At 40.3% G+C, this 20,557-nt stretch overlaps 1 protein-coding gene across 4 annotated transcripts in view; it reads left to right on the top strand.

Moving 5' to 3' along the window:
• The window catches only part of SLCO5A1 (solute carrier organic anion transporter family member 5A1), a 299,230-nt gene that overhangs the window by 254,137 nt on the left and 24,536 nt on the right, over nucleotides 1–20,557 (top strand). For all 4 annotated transcript variants that reach the window (XR_009253722.1, XR_009253721.1, XM_058699780.1 and 1 more), the window contains one exon: nucleotides 14,213–14,411. Coding sequence is in view for 2 of the 4 variants with exons in the window: in XM_058699780.1 (XP_058555763.1) it covers nucleotides 14,213–14,411 (199 nt within the window). In the remaining 2 variants the exon portion in view is untranslated. The remainder of the gene's footprint in view (nucleotides 1–14,212; nucleotides 14,412–20,557) is intronic.

The raw sequence follows: 20,557 nt of genomic DNA, 5'->3' as shown, positions 1-20,557 counted from the left end.
CCTCATACAAAATTTAGAAAAGTTTTTGGATTTAGAATCAAACATTTACAGTCTAGCCCTTTAAAAAAATTAAAAAAAAAAACTAAAAAAAAAAAAAGAAACTCAATTAATTTCATATAATGTAGGAATAATTTTAAAATGTTAGTAAAGGCTAAAATATAGTAGTAAATACTAAAACACAAAGTCCTTTCTTGCTCTAACAGCTTGCAACTTGAGTCACACCTATTAAATTGCCTTCTTTTTAAATTTTTTTTTTCAACGTTTTTTTATTTATTTTTGGGACAGAGAGAGACAGAGCATGAACGGGGGAGGGGCAGAGAGAGAGGGAGACACAGAATCGGAAACAGGCTCCAGGCTCCGAGCCATCAGCCCAGAGCCTGACGCGGGGCTCGAACTCACGGACCGCGAGATCGTGACCTGGCTGAAGTCGGACGCTTAACCGACTGCACCACCCAGGCGCCCCATTTTTTTAAATTTTTTTTCAACGTTTTTTATTTATTTTTGGGACAGAGAGAGACAGAGCATGAACGGGGGAGGGGCAGAGAGAGAGGGAGTTGCCTTCTTTTTTATTCTGTCCACTTCCCCATCTTGCAATGGTTGCTTTCATTTCCAGCCCAGTTGTCTAAGATATTGGCTATTCCTCTTCAGCTTTGAATAAAAATCTATTTTATTTGGCAGGTGCCTTGCATGTCCTTCATTTTGGTGAAAATAAAAATGTGAAAAGATACAGGGCTACCTTTGATTCTGGTGAAGCCCCTCAGTGTAATATCTGGGTCTGGTAGTGAACCAGTAATCACAACAGTATGAGAGGCACCCGTGGCTATTAGTTGGGAGGTACATTGCATTTACTGTTGCTATACTGTCATTTTTTCTTTTGCTGGTTCACATGTCATTTGGGCTGAAATTTAAAATATTTATTGCATTTTCTTATTCTTTTTTTAAAAAATTTTTTTTAACGTTTATTTATTTTTGAGACAGAGAGAGACAGAGCATGAACGAGGGAGGGTCAGAGAGAGAGGGAGACACAGAATCTGAAACAGGCTCCAGGCTCTGAGCGGTCAGCACAGAGCCCGTCGGGGGGCTCGAACTCACGGACCGCGAGATCGTGACCTGAGCCGAAGTCGGCTGCCCAACTGACTGAGCCACCCAGGCACCCCTGCGTTTTCTTATTCTTATATCTTTTCAAGATACTTTAGTGTCTTCCTAAAAGAAGTTTTATTTGCAAATGTGTGATTTTATTATTCAAAACTGACAGTAGATAAGATCAGAACAATAAGGGAAAGAGGCTATTGGTATTTTGCTGCGAGATTTAAAAATGGATCAGTTGGTGGTGCTCGTCATCGCATTGGGAAGTCAGGTGAGACCCATGTCATCTGTTTCTTTTCTAGTGCTTTCTACCCAATGCCTCTTTTTAAAAAGTTGATTAATTAGTAGATTTTTTTTTTTAGTAGATTTCTGAAACCTAAGTTCTGATAGTTGGTTTGGTGTCCTCCAAAGTTGCTCAGACCGTTAGATTACTAGAGTTATGTTTCTATCTGTAAAACTTATTTTGTGGGTATTATTACCTGTTGGAATTATGCATGTCTTTTGAAACACAACAAAGTCTTTAGGTATAAAGTGCAGAATGTATCATACTGGTTAAGATTTCCATTTCACGTGTCACTGCTTTGCTGAGTTCTTAGTTTTCTAGCTTAAGCTTTCTCTTTCAGAAGCCAAGGAAGGTTGATCATTTTTTGAATTTTCTTCTAGTTATAAAATGTTGTGACCTTTAATAATAATCTCAGCTCTCAGTAAACTTACTTCAGTGGATAGATGAAAATTCAGTGGATAGATGAACACAGTGTATAATTAGGATATCATGTATTCCCTGTGCATGCTGCACTCTCTGTCCTCCAGGTTTTTGCTCAAATGGCCCCATGTCAGTGAGACCAGCATCCCCCATTAAAAAATGCAACTCTTCTCCCAGAAGTCTTGATTTTCCTTGCTAGGCTCAACCTTTTTCTCTGGACTGCTTTCACCTTCTAACATTCAGTAAGAATCGCTTAGTTCTTGATTTATTGTTTATTATCTGGTTTTCCTACAGTACATTGTAAACTCAATGTGGGCAGGGATTTTTGTCGGTTTTAAGCACTATTTATCTCCAGAGTCTAGTACAAAATCCCATATACAGTAGGTGCTCAATAAGTGTTTTCTGTTAAGGTAAAAAAAAAAAGCTTTTGAAAAAAGTTTATTTATTTTGAGAGAGAGAGAGAAAGAGAGAGAGAGAGGGAGTGCATGTCCAAGGGAGAGGCAGAGAAGGAGAGAGAGAGTCACAAGCAGGTTCCACACTGTCAGTACAGAGACTGATGCGGAGCTCAATCTAACAAACCGTGAGATCAAGACCTGAGTTGAAATCAAGAGTCAGACACTCAATGTACTGAGCCACCCAGGTGCCCTGATGTGTCTTAAAAATTGTATATTTTATGAGTTTTCTGAAGGTTATACTTAGCAACACATTTTTAAGTAACAACAAAAATGAATTTTAGTTTGACTGCTATTTAAATGATTGAAGATTAAGACATGATGAATTAAAAGGCATCTGCAAGAAACCCACAGCTGACATCATACTTATGAAAAACTGATACTTTCCCCCTAAGATCAGGAACAAGACAAACATATCTGTTCTTGCCACTTGTATTCACCATTGCACTGGAGATTCTAGCCAGGGCAATTAACTAAGAGACTGAAATAAAAGACATTTGGATTGAAAAGAAAGATGTAAAACTACCTCTACTGAGAGTATATGATCTTATGTAGAGAACATCCTAAGGAATCCACTAGAAAAGTATTAGAACTAGTAAATGAATTCAGTGAAGTTGGAAAATAAAAGAGTAACATGCAAAAATCAATAGTATTTCTAGACACTAGCAATGAACAATTTTAAAAGAGAAATTAAGGAAAAAAATTCTATTTACACTAGCATGAAAGAATTTAATACTTAAGAATAAATTTAATAAAAGAAGTACAAAACTTATATTCTGAAAAACTGTAAAATATTGCTTAAAAAAAGAAAACCTAAATAAACAGAAAGACGTCTCATGTTCATGAATTGGAGCACTTAATGTTATTAAGATGACTGTATTCCCTAGATAGATTCAGCATAATCCCCATCAAAATTCCAGCTGGCTTCTTTACAGAATTTGACACATTCATTTGGAATGCAAGCAACCCAGAACAGCCAAAACAATCTTGTTAAAGACAAAAGTTGGAGGACCTAGACCTTTTGATTCCAAACTTAATAAAAAGCAACAATAATCAAGACAATATGGCACTGACTTGAAATAAACATAAATATCAATTGAATAGAATTGAAAGTCCAGAAACAAACCCATACATCCATGATCAACTTATTTTCAACAAGGATGCCAAGACCATTCAATGAGAAAAGAATAGTCTTTTCAAAAAATGGTGCTGGGACAATTGAATCTTCATATGCAAAAGAATGAGGCTGGACCCATACCTCACACCATGTGTAAAAACTAACTCAAAATGGATCCAAGGCCTTAATGTAAAAGCTAAAATTATGATACCCTTGGAAATAAAAATAGGCATAAATCTTTGTAACCTTGGATTAGATAATACAACCAAAGAAAAAAAATACATAAATTGGATTTCATCAAAATTAAAAACCTTTGTAAATCAAAGGACACCATCAGAAAAGTAAAACAAAATAAAATAAAACCCAAAAACCCAATAAAATTCCAAAACAACAACAAAAAAGTAAAAAGCAACCCACAGAATGGGGGAAAATCTATATCTGATAAAAGACTTGTATCTAGAATGTATCAAGAGGGCTGCCTGGGTGGCTCCGTTGGTTAAGCGTCCGACTTTGGCTCAGGTCATGATCTCATGGCCTGTGGGTTTGAGCCCTGGGTAGGGCTCTGTGCTGACAGCTCAGGGCTTGGAGCCTGCTTCGGATTTTGTGTCTTCCTCTCTCTGCCCCTTCCCCACTCGTGCTCTGTCTCTCCCTCTCTCAAAAATAAATACACATTAAAAAAATTTTTAAATAGAATATATAAAGTATCCTTACAACTCAATAGTAAAAAGAAAAATAAAGTAATTAAAAATTGGGCAAAGGATCTGAATAGACATTTCTCCAAAGAAGGTATACAAATGGCCACACGAAGATACTCAACCTCATTAGTTATCAGGGAAGTGAAAATCAAAACCACAATGAGACACGAGTTTAAACCCACTGAGATGACAATAATCAAATGTTATCTGTGATATTAGCAATTAAAGATTGGAAGAAATTGGCACCCTCACGCACTGCTGGTAGAAATGTCAAATGGTGCACCCACTTTGGAAAACAGTTTGGCACTTCCTCAAACATAGAGTCACCGTATGATCCAGAAATTCCATTTCTAGGCATGCATCCAGAGAAATGAAACATATGTCCACATAGAAACTTGAACGTGAACATTCATCGCAACATTATTCATAATAGCCACAAATAGGAACAGCCCAAATACCCATTGATGAATGAATGGATAAATTGAACGTGGTATATCAGTGCAATGGGTTGTTTGGCCGTAAATAGGAATGAAGAACTGATACATGCTACAGTATGAATGAACCTTATATACATTATGCTAAATGACAGAAGCAAGACAGACATAGTGTATGACTCCATTTATATGAAATGGCTACGATGGGTAAATCCATAGAGCCTGAAAGTAGACTAGAGTTTGTCTAGGGCTGAGGGAGACAGTTTGAAGGAAATGGGGTGATAGCTAATGGATACAGAATTTCTTCTGGGGGTGGTGAAAACGTTCGAACAATGATTGTGGGATTGGTTGTGTATGTCTGGGAGTATACTGAAAGTTACTGGATTGTACACTTAAGTAGATGAATTGTATGGTATGTTAATTATAGCTCAATGAAGCTGTAAATTTAAAAAAAAAAAAGAAAAAGAGGCACAGAACATTTGGATTAGTGCGTTGACTGTATTTATTAAATGGGTGCTCTGGTCCACCTCATGAAATTAGAATTAATTTGGTAGAATTCATATGGTATCTAATGAGCAAATCTGCACTTGGCCCCTGGAGGGGGGAGCAAAGACATTGTAACAGGTATAGTTAGGTGTTTAGAAGTGTGTCTCAAAATTTCAGATAAATAGGGTTTTAAAAATCTGCTTACTTCTCCCAGGGGGAGGGTAGCTTTGTCGGGTTTTTGTGGCTCAGCTATTAGTGGGCGTAATGACGATTAACCTCCTCCATGGGAAAGCTCTGAGAGCGGCTGGATTTGGACAACAATGGAAAGGGGAGAAGTTGAAAACTGCTGAGAGAGAAAGTGGATCTTGCCCAAAGGGCCTCCAAAGAGGGTTTTGCATTTGGCACTGGCCCACATCTGTAGCCCTTGCCTCTATGAACGGAAACAAAGTGCAGTAACTTAACACCAAGGGCTTTGCTGGAGGCTTATTATAAAAACCAAAAAAGTTACTAAGACTCCATTATTCTTCTGTGAAATTTCCTCTGCAAGGCTTTTTCCTTTTCTGCAGTAATTTGGTTCAAGCTTTTCGCTGTTTTGCCTGAAGTTGCCCAGAGCTGGTGAAAAATGGAAGGCAACACTCTGGTTTTTGTATCTCATCATTCCGAGTTGTTCTTGCCCTCTGTGGTTTTGCCTACATGCAGAAAACGCTTAGGTTTCTAAGCCATAAAAGATGAAATATTAATTTGATTTGATTTTTGAATCCCTTTCCTGACGCAGCTTGGCATTTGCCGTTATGTATTATCGTAGCCGGGCCTTTGCAAAAACCTGAAATGAAAAGTGTGGTTGTTTTCTTTGCTGAATGTACCTTTCTATTACCTTTCCTTCAGTGCTCCCGAGACCTTGGATCCCCGAGATTGGGAATCTCATGTTTCCCTTCTCCTGTACAGTGTCTCCCTGTGTTGGCAGAGTTGAAGAAAGTGTTATTGTAGGTGAATGAGCCCCCTTTGCCTTAGTAGGAGTTAAATATGAGCTTTATATTGTATCTCCATGATGAAGTCACGGAGGCTGAGGCTTCTAGAAGTGTGTCTTCCATTGAAAGCCTTTATTAGTAATTTCAGCAAGGCCAGGCAAGCAATTTCAGAGCATTCTCTCTTGGTTAGCTGCAAGTGATCCCATTTGAGCCACACTGTGGCTGTTGCCGGGCACTCGGAGAGGAAGCTGTGGTCGGAGAGGTCTGCTTCTCGCACTGTGTCCTCTAACTGGAGCTACAGAGGGGCAAAACTTGAGACAGGCTGTCTGCAGCAGCCTTGTGTGAGGCGAGCCACCCTGCCGGCGTATCCGCCTCAGGAGGATTCTTAAAAGAACTTCCTATAAATTCTTCCATTTGGCCCATAGGCTTCCCTTCAGAACTGGTAGCTTTGATGGTGGCACACGCTGTTCCCTTCAATACACATGGGCTGCTTCTCCTAATCCAAACAAGGCGTGGTTCTGGGCTTTGCTGCCCCTGCTTTAGAATGTGACTAGATGTTATGCCATGAGATATTGTGGATTTAAAGAAACTGTCTGTTCTCTGTCTTACGACAGCCACTGAATTATAAAAGGGATACCAGACATTCACCCCGATACACCGAATCATAGTTTGTGAAAGGATTTCTGAGATTTTTCACAAGGGTGATACTGAGATATGCAGGAGGAAGAGATATATTGTGCTTCTTGTGACACTTTGTGGATTTATGTATTGTTTGTGAAAATGTATGCTTACTATGCTGTCTATTCTCGGAGCACTTAAAATTTGCTAGCTTTAAGGTTTGGATTTTTTAAATATTCTCTTCTTTTATTCCCCTTTTATTCTTTTATTCCTTGTGATTAACTTCCTATAGAAAATGTTGCAAGGAAAAGTAGAAGCTGAAAAGGGTAAACTCATTTACCCTGGATGATAGGAAAAACATTTGTTTTGTATTATAAGATTAGAAGCACAGTCTTTGGAAAAGTTAAATAAATTTGAGTTTGTTTCCCTGCTCTATCACATCGTTAGATGTTTCCTCATCTGTGATGTGGAAAGAGGCTATCTTTCTTCCAGCCTAAGACACCATTAATTGTACGATGCTGCATGATTTGGAGTCTATGAAAGGAAAATGCTTTTAAATCGATTATGCCACGAGGCTAAGATACTTTTGATTGTAAGACACATTCTGATTTCAGAGCAACTCAAAATCCATACAATTCTGGGAATGAGATGAGATACTATATGTCACTGTATGTGGTGTATAGTCTACACCTGTGCGTGTGTATGTGTATGTGTGTGTAAAAAGAGAGGGAGAAATAGAGAATGACTGAATGAGAACAAACTGGACTTCCTTCTTTTCCAGATGCCCATCCTGTTCTTTCCCCTCCTTCCCTGTGCCCAGCTCCCTTCCCCGTGCCCAGCTCCCTTTCCCTCCCCCCTTCCCTGTGCCCAGCTCCCTTTCCCTCCCCCCTTCCCGTGCCCAGCTCCCTTCCCTTCTTTTCCTTCCCCGTGCCCAGCTCCCTTCCCCCAAGGCAGCTGCAGAACCTCAAAGTCACAATGGCTTATTTCTCACTGACTTACGTTTGCAAACCATTTATTTTTCAACATAACTAAAGAAAACTTTGGATGTGAAACACATGGGGTCAGTGAATTTAGAGAAAAGCGCATGAGGGCATCTGAGATTCTGAGTATCTGTTAACTTAGTTCACACCACAGTGGGACATTTTGCACCATTGTGATTTCGTGATAGAAAAGAGGTATCAGAGGGCTGCGGACATCATAGGCATCACGTGCCTTGTCACCTTCAGTGGCTTGCCAGTTACATTTTTGCTAATAACGCTCAACTCAGAATTTTGATAACAGCGAAATTTTTCAGGCATCATTTAGTGCCTGCCAGGCTTAAACTGATCCTTAGCAGCTTATTTTGGTCCCGAATGAGGTCTTAGATTTCCTACTTGTAAAATAGGATATAGCCTAGTTCAGGAATAATTAGAAAATGGAAATGAATAAGCCATTTGAAGTTTTTGTGTAATAAATTCTAAATAACAAAGCTTGTTCTTTCATCCCTACATTTCCAGGTCCTGGTAAGTGCTAGAAAGGTATGAAGATCATAAAGATAAAGTCCCTGCCATGTACAAAGACCTGAGAGTCTAGCAGGGAAGAAAGAGGTAAACACAACAGACAGTGGAAGGCCTCATGACAGGAGTTAGCCCTGGGTACCATGAAAGTGAATTATTGTTCAATAGCAATAGTGGCACAATTCAAGTTCCCTGAGCCTGGAGCATTCTTGATGATGAGTGGGTCACCTAATCTTTTCCTCTTCCTTTTCAGTTTAAGGTTTTTTTGCATCCCAAATCATGCATTAAGCGTAGGTATGTTTTACGTGTCTATTTGCAATACAGATAATTTCTACATATTGACAAAAACTAGAGGGGAGGGGAAAAATTCCACCAGTAGCTTTAATATTTGGCAATTCAGTGAATATCATTTTTCATAAAGACCTTTGGGCTCCATGAAGTTACACTTTATAAGGGCAAGCAGTATTGTGACTCAGAGTAAAAACTTCAAAATTGAATATTACGGGATAGTGCTTGACGTAAGCGAAAGAAAGGAAGTAGGACAATTAACATGTTGACTTGCTTGGATAAGTAAGTAGAAAAAACATTTCCAACTGGAAAACAGCAGGATGTTCACAGACCTTTTATGAAGTCAAACAGGATCCTCTGCTTTGTTGACAATTAATGTAGCTATGAGGTCTTTAAATTCAGATATATACACACAGTACTAAATAGCTAACAGAGATGTATGTGTTTAAAACACATAGTAGTGGGGCGCCTGGGTGGCTCAGTCGGTTGAGCGTCTAACTTTGGCTCAGGTCATGACTCACGGTCTGTGAGTTCGAGCCCTGCCTTGGGCTCTGTGTTGACAGCTCAGAGCCTGGAGCCTGCTTCAGATTCTGTGTCTCCCTCACTCTCTGCCCCTCCCCTGCTCATGCTCTGTCTCTCTCCGTCTCTCAAGAATAAATAAATGTTAAAAAAAACTACATAGTAGCTAAACCTCAAAGGCTTATATATTAAAGAACACATAAAAGTTTAGTGTTCAATCTTACAGATTCAATCCTATAGATAAAATAGCATATAGAGATTTTTGCCTAATTATAATGTCAATATGTTGATTTGTGCAAATGTTAAACTCATTAATATTAGGTAGATAATAATGATGTTCATATTTATGATGATGATGATCACCAACATTTATTAAGTCCTGACTCATATACTATGAGTCAGACACTGTCTTAAGCACTTTATATCTCTTAACTCACTTAAAGCTAACAACCTATGAGGAAGATACTATTCTTAGCCACATTTTACAGATGAGAAAATCGGAGGCCTGGGAATATTCAGAAATTTGTCCAAGGACACACAGTTTGTAGGTGGCAGAGCTGAGATTTGAACTCCGGGAATGTGTCCATGTGGCCTGTACTCTTACCTGCATTTGTCTCTTAGACATCTGCAAATGCACTGGCTTCTATCCTCTACCACTACCTTAGGCTGGGTCCCTGAGTTCAGACCTCCACCCTCTCCCCTCATACACACAGACTTGATGCTTTTTTCCCCTGCCCACCCTCTTGTACCCCCTGGGTCCCAGCCATGTCTTGGCCACTAGAGGGCGTGAGGAGCAGAAACTCGGGGACTGCACAGCCATCCCGCCAGGGCTGGGAAAGGGACTGATAGGGAGCAGAGGCTCTGAGGAGCCAGGAGGCAGTTGGAAGAGGGCTCTCTGGGTTCTGAGGACAAAGGGAAGGGGTGAGCACCAGCCAGTGAGGTGGATTTGAACGCACACACGGTGCGTGGCAGGCGGGCAGCTTCTGCTGGGAGATCCCATCTTATATACTTACATCTTATAATATTTATTTATTGCTATCTGAAAGTCGAGTGTTCCAATGAAGCCTTTCATAAGCCAGAAGGGCATAAAGCGGAGACGCAGTTATAGTTAATTTATATGGAAAAAATGTTGAGCATTACCAGGCTCAAAATACAACCCCTCTTAGGCTCTTCTGATACCTTAGGAACCTCTTCCTGATGATGCACAAAACAAATGGAGATAAAGCACAGATGCTCACAGACACTTCAAAGCTGCGGGGCCTGATGCTGAGATGCTGAGTGTGGTTCCCAGGGAAGGGGCTTGGCGGGGCCGCTCTCAGTGCCTTTATAACCCCTTGTTGCCAAACAAATGCTGAATGCTATTTTCACTCTTCGCCTTTTTTTTCCCCCCATAAAAGTGAAAATCCTCTTTGGATTTCTTTTGGTTAGCGAAAGCAGAAGATGCCTGTAATTTTCGCTCCCTACAAGGCAGTGGGGGAGTTGGCCAGGCCTAGGATGCAGTGTGTTGCTGGGTGGGAAACCAACTTCCAGCCCCTCCAGGCTCTGCACAATCTGGTTTCCCCAGAGCCAGGCTTTCAGAAGGGGCAGCGAGGAGGCTCTACTGTTACCCCCGTTCTCCCCAGCACCAAATCTGCCCTATTTATCCCCTGTGCCTGATATTCTAACAAGGAGACGTTTGGGTCTCTTACTTAAGCTGGAGATCTGAATGATGTACAGATTACCATGAACGGATGGTCAGAATTTCTGTTTGGATAGTGCAGTGAGATTTAGATGAGACGGGGACATCAGGAGAAAATTTTAAGGCGTCTTCACTCTGTTCAATATAACCTCATATTTACCGGTGACAAATTTGCTGTTTTGAAGAGTTGAATACTAATTAGAACGCATAGTCAAATAAATTATATTACTTTTATTTTTATTTATTTATTTATTATTTATTTTTGAGGCAGGAGAGACAGAGCATGAACAGGGGAGGGTCAGAGAGAGGGAGACACGGAATCCGAAACAGGCTCTAGGCTCTGAGCTGTCAGCACAGAGCCCCAACTCAAACCCACGGACCGCAAGATCATGACCTGAGCCAAAGTCGGCCGCCTAACCGACTGAGCCACCCAGGCACCCCAATTATATTACTTTTAAATTGTGACTTGAGCTATGAGCATGGAGGTTTGTTTTGTTTGTTATCCTGGGGGTCTAGAACAGTATAAATTATTTACTTGAAATAAAGATTTCATGAATGTGTCATTTTCACTTTAAAGAGAAAGTCTTGCCTATTTATTTGTGTAGATAGAATGCGTACTCTTCCTTAACGATGATGATATTTTATTAAGCAGCTCATTTAAGCCCAGAGCTCTGGTCAATTTACCTAGAAGATTCCAGGGACCTGTTAACTCTCAGAGACCTCTGTGGTGATGTGGACAGAGTGCTGGGCTGGGAATCAGAGACCTTACTTTTCCTTGTGAGACACTCTCTCCCTTGTGTGCACTGTGGGATCAATCACTCCTCTGAGCTGTCAGTTTCCTCATCTGTAAAAAGGTCATTACTGATTTTGCAAAATCAGGGCTGTCGTGGGGATTACAAGATGAACACTGGTTGCCAGGCAAAGCTCAGGTTTTAGATTAATCTAATCCTTCTCTGCTCCTTCATGTGGGTTGCTGAACATGCTGGAGCAAAAACCGTCCAACCGTATGCGCTGCTGGAGACTACAGGCTTCCGAAAACCAATCTCATCTGGACCCGTTGGGCTCTCCACTTGCAAAGCCTATTGCATATTCCCATTTTACTCTCCTACAACAATTATTCTAATCCTTGGCTGTATTTAAAATTCTCACTATCCCTGGGGCTCCTGGGTGGGTTGGTTGGTTGGGCGACCGACTTCGGCTCAGGTCATGATCTCACGGTCCGTGAGTTCGAGCCCCGCGTCGGGCTCTGTGCTGAGAGCTCAGAGCCTGGAGCCTGTTTCAGATTCTGTGTCTCCCTCTCTCTCTCTGCCCCTTCCCGCTCATGTTCTGTCTCTATCAAAAAATGAATAAACATTAAAAAAAATTTTTTTAAGTAAAAATAAAAAAAATTTCTCAATATCCCTTTCCTCTAAGAGTTAGTTTTGTTTTCAATTATACAGAAAAAACAAACACACCCGGAAATAAAAAACCAAAACCATGTAAAAAAAGAATCTATAGCATGTTACCAATTCTTAAAGAAAAAAAGCATGGAGAAAAGACTGGAGTGAAATATGCCAGGATGTAATCAACGGAGTTTGTTCCTTCATACTTCTCTATGCTTTTCAAGCATTCTGTTGTAACACGTATTACATTATGTCTGCAAAATAATGGAAAAATTATGAAACAGAAAAGCTACAGTTTGAGGAGCTACCACCCACCTGTTGACTTCTCCCCCACCCCCTTCTCCCCTATCCTGTTCCTAGCTGGAATTAAGGGGTCTGTCTCTCTCCCCATCTAGTGCTAATGTGATCATCTATGCTGTTAATTCCATATTCTCTTGACTTCTCAAGGATCGTGCATTGGTATCAGATAAACCTTTCCCTCCACATTTAACCTCCCCTTCCTTTTTAGTCTGTTTTTGTCAGTATATAAATATGCTTAGTCCCCTCCAGTCTTAGCAAATGCATGACATTCTCCAAGTCCAAACTCTACCTTAATCCCACTCTTACTCTAGACCCATACCCATTTTTCCTTTTGTAGCCCAAGTTCTGGAAAGAGTCTGAATCTGGCTTCTTCCTTCACAACACCCTTAACATTGCTCTTGCCAAGATCTCTCGTGACATATTTGTCTCATTTCAGTCTTCACCTTACTTTCTTCATACTTGGCTAAATACAAATACTGCCGCTTCTGTGAAGCCCTCCCTGATTTCTCCCAGAGAAGGCTCACGTGCTTCTTTTCCAGTATTCTTCCTGCCTTTTGTCTAATTGTTTTATTGTAGTCTAATTTGTTTATTTTTATTTTAGATTATGAGGTTCTTGGGGCAGGCAATATAGCTTTTCTCTTAGCTTTAAAAAAAACTGTGAAACATAATGCACACAGAAATATGTGAATCAAAATTGAGAGATTATGAATAATCATAAAGTGGACATTTGTGTCACTATTACCCAGGGCATGGAATGGCATGTTTTCAGTACTCCAGGAGCACCCTGTATCCTTTCCTGACCCCACCTGTTCCCCCTACTATCTTGGATTTATGACCCTTATTTTCTCGGTTTTCTTCATAGTGGCGCTGCCTATATATGTATTCCTAAACAAAGCATTCAGTTCTATCTGCACTTGAACTTTTTACAGATGCCCTCATGTCATGTGTTCTGTTTTGTTTCTTTCATCGAACATTGCATTTGTATGATCCATCCTCATAGTTGAGCATTGTCATGACCTTCACTTTTGTTGCTGTAGAGTGGCCTTTCATTATATGAATTTATAACATGCAATGTATCTATTAATGGACATTTGGTTTATTTCCAGTTTTTGGCTATTAAGATGCATCAGATTTCTTGTACACTCCTTTTTTTAAATGTGTATTTATTTATTTTTGAGAGAGAGAGAGAGAGAGAGAGAGAGAGAGAGAATGTGTACACAAACAGGGGAGGGGCAGAGAGGGAGGGAGAGAGAGAATCCCAAGCAGTTTCTGTGCTGTCAGCACAGAGCCTGACGAGGGGCCCAATTCCATGAACTGTGAGATCGTGACCTGAGCCGAAATCAAGAGTCAGAGCTTAACTGACCGAGCCACTCAGGCTCCCCTCTGGTACACTTCTTTTGATCCCCATGTGCCTGAGTTTCCTTAGGGTATAGATCCAGGATTGTCACAGGATGGGTGTATCTTCAATTCTACCAGATAATGGCAAACTGTTCTCAAAGTAGTTGTCACAGTTTACATCCACCAGCTGCGCAGAGAGTGACCACTGCTCTGTGAGTTCGCCAACATGTGGTAGCATCGGCCTTTTAAATTTTTATCGACACAATTGGTGCAGAGTAGTATTTTACTATGGTTTTAACTTGTATTTCCCTCTTAGCAATGAGGGTGAGCACCTTCATGTGTTTGTTGGTCAGCTGGATTTCCTCTTTAGTGAAGGGCCTGTTCACGTTCCGTTCACTTTTTCAGTGGGTTGCTTGTCTTTATTTTATTGATTTGTAAAAGTTATTTTACATTCTGGATATGTGTCCTTTGTTGGTTGTATGTGTTGAAAACAAATTATACTATAAAATCATACACATTGAAGATTTATTGATTACGGGATTTTTTTTTCCCCTCAGTGCTAATCAGTAAGTAGGAACAGGAGTAATTAGAAAACAAATTACAGTGTACGTTAACCTTCAGAGTAATCCTGTCCTTCCGTTCTTCTCTCTAGGTGTTATTATTGTCCCCAGTGCCGGTGTGGGGATTGTCCTGGGAGGCTACATTATAAAAAAACTGAAACTTGGTGCAAGAGAATCTGCGAAACTAGCCATGATCTGCAGTGGTGTATCTTTACTGTGTTTTTCCACCCTGTTTATCGTTGGATGTGAAAGTATTAATCTAGGGGGCATAAACATCCCATATACAACAGGGTAAGTATCCTGAAAGAGCCATTTTGTATCGTCCTGATCATGAGTTGAGTGCAAAGCCCTGTAGTGTTGGTACCCAGGGCTGGACCGTCTCCTGCTCTAGGCGGGTCTCCTGTGCACGTTTCGTCTCCTGGGGGGGCGCGGGGGGGGGGGCATGCACTCGTGGAAGGCAGCGGCCGTGGTCCCTCCTTGGTCCATGCCCCTTTTGACCCTCACAGAGTGTCTCCTAGTATTTTGGTTATAACAGATGAGGAGGAGATGCTTGTTGGGTTAAAGGAAACGATTCTTCTTTATAATGCAATGTTTTGAGTCGCTAATATGTTCACGTAGTCGAAGAACATAAAGCTCAGTGGCAATGTAACGGGAATGAAAAGTCTTACTCTTACCCAAGTCCTCCACCTCATCCCCCCGTCAGAGACAAACGAGGCAGGCACTTTAATTCATTTCTTACGTGTCCTGCCAAGGCTTCTTTATCGAAGAGACTATGAACATGTATTTAAAGTTTTACCTGTGTTATAGCCAAAAGGTAGCATTCTATATATGCTTTCCCAGCTTTAAAAAATATATGACAATATAGCTTGGAGATCTTTCTGTGCCAGTAATAATAATACAGAGCCTAGCCTACCCTTATATCGACACTCTCTGATGCTTTACTCATTAATCCTCATGACAACCCTATCAGGTAGGTTCTATGATTATCTTGGTTTTACAGATGGCAAAACTGAGGTACAGAACACACGTACTGGGGGTAATGCTGATAATATGTAACACACAGCTAAGAAAAAAGTTCCAACCTGTAGCATTTGCCGATTTCAGAGATTTGACTATCCCCACTGACGCTGATTTCAAGCTAACCACGTGAAGATACTGAACACCAAGCTGGGAGGAGATGCCCAGTCACGTACCATTATATAATATTTCTATCAAAGAGGTATTTAGACTTAAAGAGCCTGGTGAAGACGTAGAGAGTAGTATAATAAAATAATTAGGAGGTAATGAATTGAGTATTTATTATCTTTGTATTATTTATTTAACTGTAAGTTTATATAACTTACCTTAAAAAAGTTTTTTTTAACGTTTATTTATTTTTGAGACAGAGAGAGACAGAGCATGAATGGAGGAGGGTCAGAGAGAGGGAGACACAGAATCTGAAGCAGGCTCCAGGCTCTGAGCTGTCAGCACAGAGCCCAATGCGGGGCTCAAACTCATGGACCGTGAGATCATGACCTGAGCCGAAGTCGGCTGCTTAACTGACTGAGACACCCAGGCCTCCCTATATAACTTAACTTTTAATAATGGCTACGCTAAACAAGCAGATGACTAAATCCTTGAAAATTGAAGATTTTATGACCCAGGGTGGCTGTGCTGGATGTTACATCAAACTTAATTCAGACTTCACCCCAGAGAATTCAGAGTCTGTGCCGTTTGCACTCCTTTTAACTGCTATGTAACATTTCATTTAATTCTGTTTTGTAATTTAACCAGTCCCCATTTGACAGGCGGTTTCCAATCTTCAGTCATTAAAAATAATGCTGCAAAAAATAATCTCATGCCTATATCACTTCTCCTGTGTGCCATGTATTTGTAGGATAGATTCCCAGAAATGAGATTGCACTGAATATTGCCTCCCCGGGCGTTGTATAAATTTGTACCCTTACCAGCAATGGATCTGAGGGTCAGTTTCCCACACCCTGTCCAAAGGAAGGTGGAAAATTCTTCTTTGAGAGCTATGACAACCATAACTTATATTTCTTGAGCACATTGGGGTTATTAGAATCTACTTATTGGACAGAATTTCAGTGCCTAGATTTTGGTGCTTTGTATCAACGAGCACCGTATCCTTTTGATTTTCAGTGGAGTTTTATCTTATAAAATGTTCCACTTGAACTTTGAACAAGAAGAGCTTTAATTTCACTTAGCCAACCTAGAATATCAGAAAGAAAAAAGGAGGAACTGCCAATCAGAGCTTATTTGGATGACAGAATATGGTCACTTGTCTCAGGAGTCATTTTTTCACCAAGAGATGTGGGTCTGGGCAATGCACATACTGATACACAACTTCTTTTCCGTGCCTATTACAATGGCATAGGAAATAAAATCTTCAAAAATTTAAGGGCAGTTAGAATAGGAGCCCAGATTCTTGAGTTAAATCTGAATTTGCATCTTCACTTTGCTTGGCCAGTTGCTTAACTGTAAGCCTCAGTATCCTCTGTAAAATAGGGTGATGATAATAATGCCTTAGTTCCTTCAGGTGTAACAGAGTGTCATAGACTGGGTGGTTTAGAAACAACAGAAATTTATTGCTCACGGTTCTGGAGGCCGGGAAGTCCGTGATCAAGGTGCTTGCAGATTTGGTGTCTTATGAGGCTCCCCTCCCTGATTCGTGAATGGCGGTCTTTTCTCTGTGTCCTCATATGGTGGAAGGGGTAGGGCATCTCTCTAGAGTCCTTTTCATAAGGGCACTCATCCCATTCATGAGGGCTCCAACCTCATGGCCTAATCACCTCCCCAAGGCCCAACCTCCAAATATCATCACACTGGGGGTTAGTTTTCAACCTATGAATGCTGCGGGGACCCAAACATTTCATCTACAGCAATAAAAATCACCTTAGAGGCTGCAGGCGGGGACAGCATGAGTAGCACGTGTAAAGCTCTCACCTTGGTGCCTGGCACACAGTAAGCGCTCACTGGAAGTTAGCTATTGTTATCAGTCATCACAAATACTCTTTTGGTATTTACCTCTGTATTTTCAAGACATAATGTGTAAATTAACCAAATTGAGACATTATGTATGACTTCCTATCTTGATAAATGAGGAGTTCAGTTTTCCCTTCATATATTGTGGTCAAATCCTTCTTGGATATTCTTATGCTTGATCCTGCCAGTATTATTAACTGCTGAGGCACAAGCAGTATGTCATGATTAGATTTCTTCTTGTGTACAACGTTGATTTTCCTGGAATTCATAATTGTTTTATTTTCATTTCCTTTGTTCTCTCTGAATGTGTGTCTGGCTTCCTACATTCTCTAAGGGCTCAAACTATCTCACTGTGATTTTTCTCCTGTCTGATAACCTTATGATTCCATTTCCCACCCCTTGGAGTCATCTAATCAGAGTCCTAGCTGTGCCCAGTCGGCTCCCTGGAATCCCGTTTGCCTCTGTATGGATCCTTTGTTCCTCTGAGCTCACATGCCTCTTCCTTGGCTCGTCCCTCATTTTGTGAGAGCACATCCCTCAGTAGCTACGGGAAGGCTATAAAGGCTGTAACTTTTTTTTTTTCCTGAATATTGTTCATGAAATAGCTTTTCAAAAAAAGCTGTTATATTTGATTGCCAAGTTGGCTGGGTAAAGAATTTTAGATTGGATGAATCATTTTCACTCAATTTTATTACGCCATTGTCATCTAATTTCTCGTGCTATTGTGGGAAATCTGGCCTTTCTTTTTCCCAGTCTTTTGTATGTACCCTATCTTTTCTTTCTAGGAGCTTCCAGTATTTTCTTACTCCTGGTATTGCTGAATTTCATCATGATATACTTTGGAGTGGGTTTCCACCCCTCCCACCCCCTGCTCCGAGCACTTAAGTGAGCTTTTAATGTCTGGAAACTGTCCTTCAGTTTTGTTTTTATTTTTTACTTAAATTTTGATATTTTTTTTCCTCACCATTTTTTTCTCTTCCTTCTCCTTCATTGATTCTCTACTATTCTTTATCACCTATATTGTATAAAACACTTTTTTTTCTCCTACTTTTGGAAAGATTTCTTCAGCTCTATTTTTTTCAGTCTTCTGCTAAATCTTTATTTTGAATATTGTATTTTTTCAAAAGTTATTTATTTATTTTTGAGAGAGAGAGAGAGTGCACAAGAGGGGCAGAGAGAGAGAGAAAATCACAAGCAGGCTCCGCACTGTCAGCAGAGCCCAATGTGAGGCTTGAACTCACGAACTCATGAACTGCAGGATTATCACCTAAGCTGAACCAATTGAGCCACCCAGGTGCCCCTGTATTTTTAACATCCAAATTTTTGATTGTTTTTTTGCTTCTAGTCCTCTGGCTTCATAGGTGGAATCCCTTCTCTTACTTCTCCAACATTATTTAGAGTTTGTTTTCCTTCCTGAATTGTCTATGTTCTCTGAGTGCCTGCTTTCTATTTATTTTGCTGTCCTGATTATGTTGGAAGCTTCCCTTACATTTCTGGTGATCCTTAGCTTTCTCTTAGTATTGAAGAACATGCATTTAAAAAGCTAGGTCAGTGCTCTGGTCTGACAGTAGAGCTTGTCATTTGGTGGATCTCACCGTAGGTAATGGGAGATGGGGAGCTGGCATTTTCATTGGGGTAATGCATGTCAGAACTTGAGGCCTTACCTCTGGAGTGCTTTGGCTGCTCAGGAGAAGGGTTCTCCTGTTTCTCGGCTGGAGCTGTGTTGAGATAGATTCAGGGTTGTAAGCCTAGCTCCTGGTGTTCTAGGGCTGGGAGTGGGATGGTGGTGGGAAGGGACCTAGGTCCTTCTGTTCATTCTGTAGACTTTTACCTAATTCCCCTGCCATCATTCTAGCATCTCACCAAAGGTCTTCTTTATATGTGATGTTCTTACATCCGTAGACTTTGGTTTATTTTCTCCAGAAAATAAAGGCATGAGGGAAAAAGTAGTCATCCACTAACTAGAGTGGGGATGGAAATCTGCTTAAAATTGTACATTTAGACCACAGCTTACTTGTGTTGTCTGTCCTTGAGTTCTTTTTTTTTTTTTTTTTAAAGTTTATTTATTTTGAGAGCAAGAGAGAGAGGCAGAGAGAAAATCCCAAGCAGGCTTCTTGCTGTCAGCAGATCTTGACACGGGGCTCGATCTCGTGAACCACGGGATCATGATCTGAACCAAAATGAAGTGTTGGACACTCAACTGACTGAGCCAGCCAGGTGTCCCCTGTCCTTGAGTTCTAAAGGCCTATTCTTCTTTCCCCGACTACTAGCCTTTTCCATGCTCATATTATTTTTTAAGTTCTCAACACACTTTGTTTTATTGAATTCTTGTTTTTCTGTAATCTTATTTCAGTTGGACTAGTTGCTCTCTAGGCGTAATTTATATTCTGGAACCTTCCTTTCATGTATCTCAGTTGTATCCACTTTTTTAGTTGTTTGTGTGTTTATTTATTTGTTAACTCCTTGTTTTGCTGGAGAAAAATACCCAGATACCCCCCTAGGAAAGAGCCCATGGGAAGAAAAACTTTTTGATCCTGTAAATGTATTAAAGCATCTTTATTCTTTCTCTCACATTTAAAGATAGTTTGAGTGGGTATGGAATTATAAGTTATAAATTGCTTTTCGGAGAACTTTGAAACCACTGCTTTGTCATCTAGCATCTAATGTTGCTGGTAAGAAATTTAACTCCAGGCCTAGCTCTCATTTCTCTGTAGCCAACTTTATTTGGATGATTTTAGGAAATTTTTTATCCAAGGTGTTCTGAAATTTCATAAGGAATGCTTTACCATCCAATTTTGTCTTGGCTGGACCCTTCCAATGTCACTTTCTCAGAGAGGCTCTCCCTCTCTACCCAACCTAAGGGAACCCATTCTCCCCTTTATTGCATTACTCCTCCTTAATTTCCTCGTAGCACTTACCACTAGCTGAAGTTATCTTCTTTAAGTACATGCTCTGCTCTTGTCTTCTGTTTCTAAACTATGAGCTCCTTGAGAACAGTTACTACAGCTGTCTATATCATAACCGCATCCCCACCATCTGAAGCAATGCACAGTGTTTGTTGCATGAAGGAATGAACAGATGAATGAATGTTTTGGCCTAGGGCTTTGTTCGTTCATTACATTAGGCACTCTCTGAACCGTCTTAATCTCACACGTATGTCTTAAACTCCAGGGAGGTTTTCTTCTGCTATAGCTTTACGCACTCTCTCCATTTTCCATGCTCTCTCCAGGATTCCTGCTAATCTGTTGTTGGAACTTATGGACTGGTTGCCTATATGTTTCATTTGTTCTCTTGTATTTCCTATGTCCTTTGCTCTGAGAGATTCTTCCATGCTTTGTTTTCTATTCTTTATGTAAATTGTCTTTTTATTTTGAGAATAACTTTTTTCTTTGTTGTATTCTGAGTGTTCCCTTTTCATAACATCCTGATGTCTTTTTTTTTTTTTAATTTTT

The sequence above is a fragment of the Neofelis nebulosa genome, chromosome 14, assembly GCF_028018385.1.
Source record: "Neofelis nebulosa isolate mNeoNeb1 chromosome 14, mNeoNeb1.pri, whole genome shotgun sequence".
In the NCBI taxonomy this organism is placed as follows: domain Eukaryota; kingdom Metazoa; phylum Chordata; class Mammalia; order Carnivora; family Felidae; genus Neofelis; species Neofelis nebulosa.
The sequence above is the reverse complement of the archived record's forward strand: the minus strand, read 5'-3'. Positions and strand labels throughout refer to the sequence as shown.